The 12,012-nt window shown below is 39.6% G+C and overlaps 1 protein-coding gene across 4 annotated transcripts in view; it reads right to left on the reverse strand.

Moving 5' to 3' along the window:
* col22a1 (collagen, type XXII, alpha 1) overlaps positions 1–12,012 on the reverse strand; it is a 66,881-nt gene that overhangs the window by 46,670 nt on the left and 8,199 nt on the right. For 2 of the 4 annotated variants that reach the window (XM_084919417.1, XM_084919416.1), the window contains exons 5-12: positions 10,156–10,236; positions 4,680–4,791; positions 3,269–3,392; positions 2,785–3,060; positions 2,610–2,690; positions 1,283–1,399; positions 1,125–1,169; positions 953–1,015 (exon numbers count right to left, since the gene is read on the reverse strand). In XM_084919417.1, the coding sequence (XP_084775543.1) occupies positions 953–1,015; positions 1,125–1,169; positions 1,283–1,399; positions 2,610–2,690; positions 2,785–3,060; positions 3,269–3,392; positions 4,680–4,791; positions 10,156–10,236 (899 nt within the window). The remainder of the gene's footprint in view (positions 1–952; positions 1,016–1,124; positions 1,170–1,282; positions 1,400–2,609; positions 2,691–2,784; positions 3,061–3,268; positions 3,393–4,679; positions 4,792–10,155; positions 10,237–12,012) is intronic. The other 2 variants (XM_084919418.1, XM_084919419.1) reach the window with 1 other exon arrangement.

The raw sequence follows: 12,012 nt of genomic DNA on the forward strand, positions 1-12,012 counted from the left end.
CAAAGTGGTATCCAATAGGGGTGGGGGGAAAAATCGATACTGTGTAGTATCGTGATATTTTGTTTGCTAATAATGTATCGATACAGGGACAGCAGAAATCGATATTTTGTTACAAAAAAAGTTTTTGTGGACTGGAACATGCTCTGACTTCAGAGCATGTTGATCCTTTTTCTGAGCAAGGATCCTGACATTCCTTCACTGTCCAAATGTGTTTAACTTTTTTTTGGCAGCAATAAACATGACAGTTTACTTATTTTAATTTAAAGACTTTTTTTATTTAATGTAAAATTATATTTTGTTTTAATTTACTTTCAAATTCTTCAGTTGCTGAATGGGCTGCATAGTTTTCATAAATTGCATAGTTCAGAATAGCTATAATTGTACCAGATGGTTGCATTCAGTTAATTTGGACTAGGCTGTAATACAAACCATTCAGTTTGTCAACAATAAAACTGACTGAAATGAGAGACTGAGTGTGAGACTTTGATATTAGATAAAATGAATATTGATAAAGTTTTTACCTTTATGTACAGAATCTGAATATCGCAAAATATTTAAAAAAAAATTGCAATAATATCGTATCGTGCGTTAAGTATTGTGATAATATCGTATCGTGGGATGTATGGTGATTCCCACCTCTAGTATCCAAGAAACCTAAATGATTTTGAGAGTTTCTGTAAAGAGAGATGGGTTCAAATCTCTCCTGAGATGTGTGCAAACCTGGAGACCAACTACAAGAAACATCTTAATGCTTGGTTGACAACAACACTTCTCCACCAAATACTAAATTATGTTTTGGTTAGAGATCAAATGCTTATTTTTACTCAGTGACATACAAATTGAAAGTGAGCAATCTTACAAATTCAGCATTGTAATCATTTCCCTCACTGTACTCCAAAAGCTTTGAAGCTATCTTAAAAGTAAAAAGATGTGACTGTGGACATTTTCATACACTTTGTCCTTTTTCTCCTTTGAGTCCAGGTGGTCCGATAGCACCCTTAGGGCCAGTGTCACCCTGAAAAAAGTAGGCAGGTTCACACAATAAAAATAAAGCCGAACACCTATAATGAAAGTGTAATCCTTTATCACAAACACTATAGAACTGAAAGGCAGTGGTAGATGACCTTTTCACCCTCAGGACCTGCAACACCGGGTGCACCCATGCGACCCTGTGAGAAATGAAAACACAGCCGTCTTTTGAAAGCCATTGAAGAAAGGATTCCCACTCATCCGTGGAAATAATAGAGAGGGATTAGGCGTGGTAAAATCAGCGGGGCTTTACCTTTTCTCCAGCAGGGCAGGAGCAGTTCACTTGAGGGCCTCGTTGTTGCTCAGCACTGGTAGGTGTTGGCGTGGGGATCTTGTAAGGGGGAGCCTCTGTCACAACCGTCTTAGGGCACTGAAATGAAGCAATTTATTTTGATAAAACTGTATCATGATGCTGTGATAGAAGAGACAGGCATCTCCGATTAAGGCTAAAACTATTCAGACCCACACTTTTAACTTTTAAAGTAGCTCCTGCTTTAGAAGAAATGATACCTATATGGTCTATACCTTTATGATGAGCTAATGATGATCAGTGCCACTCCTGGGTTTATATTAGTGCTATTTTAAGGTTTGCAGGCATCCCTGTGATCCAAAAACTGACGCTTCAGGATGCTCAACTCTGAAACATTTCATTTCAAAAGTCGCTCTGTATGATGTCATAGAGAGTCACAAGCACACACTGTTTAAATCTTGTGTTTCCGAAGGTTAACCAATGAGAAGGAAGTGGGATGAGTGAGAAAATGAATGAGAAAAAGCTTCAGACAGTGGATGAATTGAGGGGCTGCACCAGCAACCAACATAAATAAGAACTATTTTGAGCTATTGTGATTCATGCAAAGCTAATCTAGTGGAGTCCAAGAATTAAACATTAGCATGACAGCTCATGACAGCTAGATCCTATAGGCTGTTTAGTTGTGTCTTAATAGTTAGCAAAATTAACTAGTTGTAAGCTGGTGAGATTGCAAAGACAATCATTTTTTTAATCTGTGGTAGATGTGCCTGGGTCAGTTCATTAGCGTTATAGCGTATATCTGTGTTAGGCAAAGAACCACTGTACTTCTGTTTTTATTCTGAGGATTGTGGCACTAATGTGTATTATTACAAAATCAATTTTAAGTAATGTGTCAACTCCATTAATCAGCTAATAAATACCACCGTGTGGAGGTCTGATTAGTCACATTGGCAAGTAACTGCTTGTTTCTGTTTCCATCATATTTCAAAGGAGCAAGTGGAAAATATCTGGATTTTTTTTTCACTTCATCTTAAATGTGTATGAGTGTCAAACTGCTCCTCTAAAGCTGTTTGAAAAAGCTGTATTGTACAGAGTTACAAAGTAACAAAGCTACACTGATTATTCAAAGTAGCTTAGCTGTTCAAGCTACAACTGAGCTGGGGGGGCACACACTCATGCAAACTTAATTATTTGGATGTAACCTTTCCTTTAAACACAAAGCATCCCATCTTGTGGTAGATGTATATTTCTATGCAGCAGCATCTGAAAGACGCGTTTCGCTTTCACTGCAAAGACGCAGACTCTGGGCCTGTTGGCCTGTAATACTTACAGGCCCATTAGGTAGATCACAGCAGGTTTCCAGCTGGGCATGCTTGGAATCGCAGTAAATCATCATTCTCTGGAGGTCAAACTGTATGTACACAGATTAACAACAGGTCAACTGCAGAAAAATAACCTTGACTGACATGAATCACACTGTTGCCAAAACGGAGGTAAAGACTCACATCAATTGGCACACTGTCATACAGCCTTTTCCCAATCACTGTCTTCCCCTGGATATCAATGTCCTCTCTGTCCTCTATCGGCAGCGTCTCAATGTGCTTGCAATCCAAGTACAGAGACACAGACTTGGACTCCACACTGAGGGCAATCTTGTGCCAGTTGCGGTCAAACAGGTTGTCAACTTCAGGGTTTTTGAACACAGCCCTCACAGCATCTTTTGTAAGGCCCACAGCGTTGTACTCCACTGCCTTGTTCTCACCGTCCAGACGGATGGACACCTGACAGGTCAGAAGCACAGGGATGTGAACTGAAACATAAAGGAGCTTGTTTTCCATAGGGGGAAGTAATGAATGTACAAAAATAAATAAAATATTGGAATGAAAAAGAGAAGTCAGTGAGGTGAGCCCATTCGATGATGTAATTCTCCAAGTTGGGCCACATGCAGAGACAGGCACATTTGTCACTATTTACATTTGGCTCACTCACCTGTGGAATTCCATATTTGTCAAAAATCTGCCAGAGGTACCAGTCTTCACGCCTCGAGGTTTTCCTGAATTTAAATGTGGTCACAAAGGCATATTCGTCTGGCAGCCCTTGACGAAACACATCTCTGTGGAATAAAAGTACATTATTATTACTGCTTTATTTTTCTCTTTTTAGTGGATGTGGTAAACCAACAGTTGCATTGGCTGTACAGCAGTTGAAATATTAATGTATAAGGTTAAACACAGTCCCAGTGTTTTACCTAGCAACCAGTGTGTTTGTAGCTACTCTTTCTGCTCTTCTTAGCAGTTTTACACTGACTTCTTATATTCAAACTGTTGCCTGTGTATTTATAGAAACAGCAAAATAAAATAAACTGTTCACATCTGAATTAATATTTATAAAGGAAAAGCTCAGAATTCTGTAAAATTTGAAAACTGGAAAAACCATTCAAAGAATAGGATTAGCCAGGATGCTCACTGGTTAACAATTTGGGATTGACACCTTGTTAGCCAAAATCATTCTTTCACAAATCCAGCGCTTGTTCTTCTGTTTCAAAACACCACGGTGATAAAAATGCGCACCATGACACTTCAAAAGGAACTTCAAAAATCAATGGGGGATGTTACTGTAGTCAAACCTATTTTTTAGGCTCTCTATGGCTACAAGTAGCAGACAGTTAGCTTAGCATAAATACTGAAAATTGACAAGGCTAGCTTAGCCACCAAGTAACAAGTAACAAAAAAACACCATAAACTGTGTTTTGGTGCTTTAGGTGCTTTAGAATACTAGTTAAGGTGTCTTTATTTTTAGCTTTAAGAGTTAGCTAATTTTATTTTTACTGTAGCGTCCTATATAAAAAAAACAGTGCAGACAGAAAACACACTTAATGAGACAAAAACATTTGACAAATGGGGAGAAGACATCCACGTTCTCCTGGTTGGCCAGTTCTGAGCCTTCAAAATGACTTCCCTTTATCCCTTTATGGATCTCAGGATGTCAGGAATAAGTCTAAAAAAGACTAAATTGGAGTCTTTAGTACTTAAGTAGATGGCTAGTGGTTGTTTGTCACATTTACTGACATTTCATCTGGCTGTGTTCAGATAGCGACATATCAACTCTAACTCCATAAGGTTAATATACAGAAGATGTCATTAATATAGCTACATGGTAATGATGTTTCACATGGGATTGTGTCATAATGTATTGCAAGTTGGTCTTAGTTGTGTTTGGCTTTGAATCTCCTCATTGTTGGAGTTGTTGAGCAGAAAACATTTCCTTTTCAGCCAGAACTGAGATGTAAAACGATGAATTTTTGGAGACTTCAGAGACTTCATTTTTGCCACTTTCACGTGCATTGACAGGGCTCAAAAACAAGCTGAGCTGTTTAAAACATAATAGGCAGGTCACTTACTCTGTGTTTTGTACTATAGGCATGGTGCCAAGGCGAACATATGAACTTTGTCCATCTTCAGCTCTGGTTCCCAGAATATCTCTCACGTTGAAATACTCCATCAGGTCAAATCCTGCAGCAACACAGTAAAAAAGCCTAGTTGGACTCCACACACACATAAAAAAATCATGCCAGGCTCTCCGGTCATGAAGTTGAGTTATGGCTTTGTCAGATTTCTAGGGGGTACACTGAAGTTTAACTGGGTCAGTCCCACCACACCCTGCATCGACTGTGTTTTTGACTTTTTGAAGAATTGCTGAATTAATGGACAACTGGAAAATACAGATGTTTTCTGGACCATTTAAATATTTGTTAGATTTGTTGCCAGAGTGGGGAAAAAAAGCTCGTTTCCACTGCTGGTAAGGTCCTCGTGTGAGTCTGAGAGAGCGCATCTGTGTGTACATTGTTCTGCAGCGTGTGATTTGAAGTGGTGTGACCACAGACCATAGTTAGGTGGTTTAGAGAGGACACTCCCTTGTACAACAAACAAGTAGCTGTAGCTATGGCGATGCCAGTAAGACGAGCGCTTGTGCAGCACTAATGCTGCCAGTGTGTCCAGCAGCTCTCACTGAAAGCTGGTGGTTAGCCTATGTTGTGTAGTCTGAGCTCTCTGGAAAGCAGACTGCGGCACGAGTGAGTCAACAGAATGAGAACAGCCTCAACATTTTCCTGCACAGCCCTAGTTATGCAGCAAAATCTGTGTGAGACGTCTAGTGGGAATAATAACAGCAGCGCACTAATCTTTCAAAGAGGAAACCACAGCATTAAGGTGGTAATGCGAGAGTCTGGCAGAAAAGCTCAGTGGATGTCATAGGAAATAGCTTGGAAGCAGGTGGTTAAGCGCACACTTAGCCTGCCCCTGTGTCATTAGCAACAGAGCAAAAAATAACGTTAGAATCAAAAGTCTTCATGACAGATATAACTGATCTGCCATCAGCCGCACACAACAGCTGCTTTATCTGTCAGTAACGTGCCTCACATGCACCGTTAACAATTATTTTATTCACTCAGCAGTGGGTGGAGACTTTCTCTTTGCTCAAACGCACACACAAGGAAACATTTCTCATTGTCTTTCATTCATTTGATTAGGAAACAGCTTTATTAGTTAGGTTACCTTTATTGGCCACCAGATGGTGCTGTTTCTTTGCTCACTTAAAACACAAGAGTCATCAATTTTGCCTTAGCTTTTTTGTTGTTTGTTATTGTATGATCTATTGTGCAATATAAAGCGCCTTGAGGCGACTGTTGTTGTGATTTGGCGCTATATAAATAAAATTTAATTAAATTGAATTGAGCGATTCAGTCATCAGTATATTAGGTAAATGGAAAACACAGCTTCAAACACACACACATTCTTAAGCCTGACATCTAATGTGAGTCATCTTTAATTTTCTCACCATGTTCATGCAGAAAAATCCAAAAAGGATTTGTTGCTGTGTTCTGATACCTGAGACTTTTTCCTTATTTAAACCATGGGATGGGATACTCGCAAAATCCCCCCCAGTCTCAGTTGGGTTATTTTTAAAAAAGTCTGCTGATATACGTGTGATGTAAAAGGGCTCACCTTCCTTTGCTATCTGAAAGAAAACACTTTGAGTAGTTGACAACTTAACAAGTAAAAAAGTAAACATTTGCTGTACAAGAGCGATGTTTGCTGGTTATCAGTTGCTCGAGGAAGCCACGCAGCTGTGAGTTACACTGGCCTCGATTCTCCCTGTCACTGTGCTTGCATCGTGCACACCATGCTGTTTCTGTGGCTCTTTGGGGCCAAATCTGAGCACAAAGCTGTAATTTGAACTGGCAGCAGATAGCGTATAATCAACCCAAAAAGTTATTTTGGACAGCCAAAAACGACCACTGGGGTGATCTGCGGCAAAAGCCAGATGAGTTCACTGACTGGGAAAGGCGAGCGCATACACACAGCATTCTTTTGATGGGAGCAGATGGCAACATTTGTACAGTAGATAGTGAGCGCGGAGCCACGGAGATGCTCCGCAGCCTCTTGTGTGTGCTCGGTACCCCGAGGGGGTCTGACTAGACAGCCCGTGATAAATACAAGTCTCATTCAAACCGCAGGTCTCTTGGCTGTCAAATCATAATAAGTGGCAAATAGTCTTGACATTTAGCAAAGAGAACTGCACTCCCTGTGCACCAGCACAGAGGCATTTGTTGTGTAATTATAAGAAGGACCTGCAGGAGTAGCAATGATAAACACCGTGTGTCTGTATGAAGAGAAAATCTCGGTGTGCTTACCCGCAAACTGAAAAAAAGTACTTTGCTCAAGCAAGTTTGACATTGTACATCTTAAAGTTAGCTGCATTTACAGAGCGACTGCAGCTTGGAAATCCCCAGACCGCTTTATCATGTCAGGGAGCGTCAGACCTCAGACCGCTGTGTGATAACATTTCGCCCCAAGTGGGGCCCACAGCAGGTTTTTGCTCATAGAAAAGACCTGATTGTGACGCAACTGTCTCTGTTACATTCAAGGTAGAGAAAATAAATCAATAAGCACCCCTGTGCTGTATCTACTGGTGCTAAAGTGAAATAAAAACTGAACATTTTCATTGAGCTGCCTTTGCTTCCAGACAACACTATGGGAACAGTTAAAGTATAGAACATGAGTAATTATGATGGAATTTAAAATTATGATAGTGTTTAGCTGTAACTAAATGTAAACAAATATAAATCAGTGCAGTGTGGAGTGTATTCATGGCCTGTTCCACAGTATTCTATAGTCTGGGTACAAGAAGAGTATTTCCCATAGACTTTTCCACTGGAACAAGATCTGACAAACAAATCTTTGGTCAGAGGATTTATTCCAGTACGAGTGCTTAGCGCATCTGACAAAGTGATACATCTGCTTAAGAAAGCATCAGTGGCTTTCAGTGATTTATCAAAAGTTTGTTCTAATTTCTTTTGCGGCTGAGAGAAAAAGCCAAACCACATAATTAGCACTCCCCCAGTGACGAGGATGTGATAATGTGTCTAATCATGAAAACACTCTTTCAGTCAAAAAGTCAGCGTAACTTTTTAACAACTCTAAGAGGATACATCAGGGATAAAGCTTTCTCAAAGGGTTCTGTACTTTAGCCCAATATATACTCTTAAAACCTGACTACAGTATGAGGGGAAATATTGTTCATTTAGCAAAACTGAAATACAATAAACAAATATGCACTGAAGTATTTAAGTTCAGTTTTACTAGCTCGTAATATTTCACAGAAGATCTCTCAAATAATTGTGAGAAATTAATTGATGATTATAAGATTATGTGGTTAAAGTACAGAGTAATCAGGCAGGAATTACATGCCACTGCCATTCGCTGGTGCATCCAGTAGTGGATAGTTAACAGCTAAACCATAGTTTTTCTCACCAGGAAATAAATGTAGTCTAAAAAGTAGACTTCACATCATAGCTCAGTGTGCAACTCCATATTGATGTTGCACTTAATCACTGAATGTGAGAGCTGTGGATGCCAGCAGACTGACAATCTGTATGGATGCTACAGAAAAACAGCTCCATGCTGGGACGTCTGCGAACACTCGCCTGATGAATTTACAGGTTCAGTAACTCATTTCATCAAAATTTGAAATCAAATTGAATTTTAAAAAATTTAATATTTTGGATGGTTTTGAATTTAGCATTATCCTGTGTATGTTCATTGGCTAATAACTTATGATTGACAAGTTATTAGCTAATGAGACGTTCCTCATCTCATCTGAATTTTGTTAGTTTGTTGCTTTTTTATTAAACTAAAAAAATACATCTGGGAACTTTTAAAAGTCTGTTGTTGACAATTATCTACAACTTTACTACTATTTAAAGTCCTATTCATCACATTAAATCACTAATGTCCCTGTCTCTCAGTAATTGACTTGCGCGTTCCATCAGTGGTTTAAAGCTGTTTCGGAAGCAAAAGGAAATATAGATATAGATACTGCACAGGACCCTCGAGCTCCCAGGCCTCTTGTAGAAGACCCGAGTTTGAAGGATAAAGACGGCCCGACAGGGGCGAGAGGGGAATTAAAAAAGGTGGGCTGTTATGTTAAATAGTAATCATTGTCATCCATCTTTGATTTGCAGATGTTGCATCAACAAACACAAGTCTTAAACTTAGCCAGTTATTTTTTGTCCAAAACAGATATATTTGGTTTTGTTTTTTTAATTTCATTTCATTAATGTTTTTATATTTGAATTCATTGCCAGCTGGTGTCTTTCTGTTTCAAGTTTCCATGTTATGTCTGTGTGGTTTTCCTCCCACATGTCTAAAGACATGCAGTTTTGATAAACTGTCCTTAAGAAGTAACGTGTTTTTGGCTGTCATTCAGCAGCCTCTTCAGGGTGTACGCAGTGAGGTCCAGTAGAGTTGTGATGCTGACCAAAAGATATCCAAAAGAGATGGAAGGATGTCCAGGTTTTAAGTAATTTTTTTTTAAGAAATCATAGTCTGTCTTTCCTGAATAAATCAACAGAGGACCCTGTGCCAGCCAAGTATGTTAAGAGGGAACATTTCTAAAAACATAGCTTTTCGGTGCTCTTACATCTCTTTTTCCTTGAACCTGGACTTAGCACGAGTCCAAACACTCATGCCTGTGCATCTGTTTTTTCTCTTACTGTGATGGATGTGGGTGGGAGACACAGACAGGAACTGAGATTTCCCAGAACACACTGTTTTAACTGGTGGGTAAACGGTTTTCAAGACCTCAGAGAAGAACCTTTAACACAGCAGCATGGAATGTGTGGAATAAAAACATCTAATGATGGAGCGCTACATGCTAGTGAAACAGCAGCTTCACTGCTAATCTTAAAAAGAGCAGCGCCTTGTCTTGACTCTTGTTTGTGACTTACATAGCCTGGATTTCAATAGTGAAGCTGCAATAACAAACACTGAGTGTACTGAGAGGTCACATCTTTCTACAGATAAAGTGGTGGCGCCTCAAGTGGTCATCTGAAAGGTTTGAGTTTGATGCAGATGAAATGGATAAACTCTTCAGAACTGTTATCTCCCAGAAAAGGATGGTGACCTCGCTTCAGATAAAGCTGAGGAGTCTATCCTAGATAGAAAAGTAAGTTCAAGTATCTTGGCGCAAGAGATCAATGCACCAGCAGGTCAACCATACTGGTAAAGAGAGCCGAACCATGAGGTGAAGCTCTGAATTGGCCCACTTTCAAACTTGATTTTGAAAAAGACAAGTGTTTTGTTTTCACAAGTATATTTAGAGAGCTGCCAGCAGCTTCCTGGTCATGAATTAAACCACTTCACTTTATATTCTCATGGAAAGAGAGAGAAACTGTGTGTGAGAACAAACTCTTAGCATGCAATAAATGTTTTTGGAAAATGTAGGAAATGCTTTCAGAAATAAAGACCTGACCTTGTGGTTGACACGTATTGCCAGTGCTGCATGTTGCTGTTAGGAAAGCAGCAGTTTGCACATACCTGGAACCTCTTCAAGACCATAACTGGTGCTGCCGGGCTTAAACCGGTCAGGTTGAACCTTCATATTTGGACACAGGACATCTGAGGAGAAAGCAAAAATAATTCAGTTAGACACGCTCGTGCTCTTATTGGACCATGGGGAGAAAGATATGGTAACCCTGTATCTTCCTGTTCAAAATCGAATCACATGTTACTGTTTTATTAGAAGAAGCAATCAGTGGGAAACGTTCTGAGGGGTCAGACGTAAGAGATGTGAAGTGGCATATTTTTAAAGGAAGCAGTCGGATCATTGAAACACATCTGCGATGAGGGGAGCACCAGCGCAGACAGTCAAGCCCCCATTCTGCCGTTTGATATCTGGGGATGGGAAGCGTGTGGATGGCCGAGTGAAGACTGAGATGGCTTTTATAGTAGGTGGGGTGACAGTGTTATATTTCCACACACGTGCAGCTCAGTGATGGTGATGACAGCAAGAAAGGCAAACCCTTCAGGTTGGCAGGAGAGCCATTTTCTGTGTCAGGATGCCAGCTTCAGTGAAGGGTGCTGTCTAGTTCCATAGATGTAAACGTTTGCTTAATGTGACCGACAGTTTCTGAGGATCTCTTCACTCCTGGTTAATCCATGGATACAGATAACCTTCATTCATATTGATTTTGCTGGTTCACGTGAGTTTACGTTTGTTTTTCATTTGTTTGTTTTTTACTAAACTGTGTCATAAAGCACACGCACTAATAATCACATGTGAGTGTGCTGACACACTAAAGAAATGTGAACACGGCAAACTTTATCCCAGCCAAATGTTAATATGTCAACAAGGCCTCACTGCCTTCCCATAAACGCTGGGTGGAGGACATAATGATACACCTCAAAATAGAACAACTCAGGTACAGAATTCAGGGCTCACTTAAGTTCATTTAGAGCTGGTGGCTATTTCTTATTGTGCTGGAATAACGTCTGTTCACTTAATGTTGATTTGTTTTATCATTTTAATTGTTGATTTTTTATTTCTCATTGTACTATAGTGTATGCAGCTGGATGTCTGGCTATTCACAGAACATACGAATACTCAAAAAACAAAAAGAATCAGTGCAAATATTCAAATACAGTCCTGTGCAAAAGTCTCACTCCACCATCATTTATTCTTTATATTTTTATTCCAATAACTTTTAAAGCTGTCTTGAGCCATAGTTTCTGGAGTTTCCGATCATACATCGGTTGCTTTATTACTAATTTTCATTTTTAGTCCAGTCTTTGAGTCTTTTTTTTATCATTTTCAAAGGAGTTTGTTTGTTTGCTTTTTGTTAATTAAGCCAACTAACCTTCACCTATGAATCATTCAAACATTAAAGTAGGGCTGTGTCTAGACAATAAAAGCCAAATGTGACACAGTATAACAGGCATAAAATACCACTTTCACACCATTAATGTGATTCCCAAAGAGCTATTTGATGGAAATTTTGAAGTCTAAAAGGCTAACGACACAGCTTAAAAGCATCTTATAGTGAAATCCTTAACACAAAGTTAAAAATCCAGCAAAGACATGACACAGCGTCAGGAGATGTGTGCGGTCCTTTAGTTCTTCCATTTACTGTTCACTGAAGCCCCATCAAAGTGGTCTCAGTGAAAGGGTGGCTGCCAAGAACCCATTCTTAAGGTAAGGGAAACAGGAAGAAAAGGATGAGGTATGTCAAATTACACAAGAGTTGGGCTGATATTAATAACAACTAATTTTACACTTCAGTTCAAATCGTTGTAAGGTACACGTGTACCTTACAATGATGCCCACTGTTGTAGGTGTCCTGACCTCAGAAAGGAGGTCAGGACACCCACAACAGTGGGCATCTACAGCTATCTGTA

Source organism: Perissodus microlepis, chromosome 22, assembly GCF_051167445.1.
Source record: "Perissodus microlepis isolate ML-2025 ecotype Zambia chromosome 22, ASM5116744v1, whole genome shotgun sequence".
Taxonomy (NCBI): Eukaryota; Metazoa; Chordata; class Actinopteri; order Cichliformes; family Cichlidae; genus Perissodus; species Perissodus microlepis.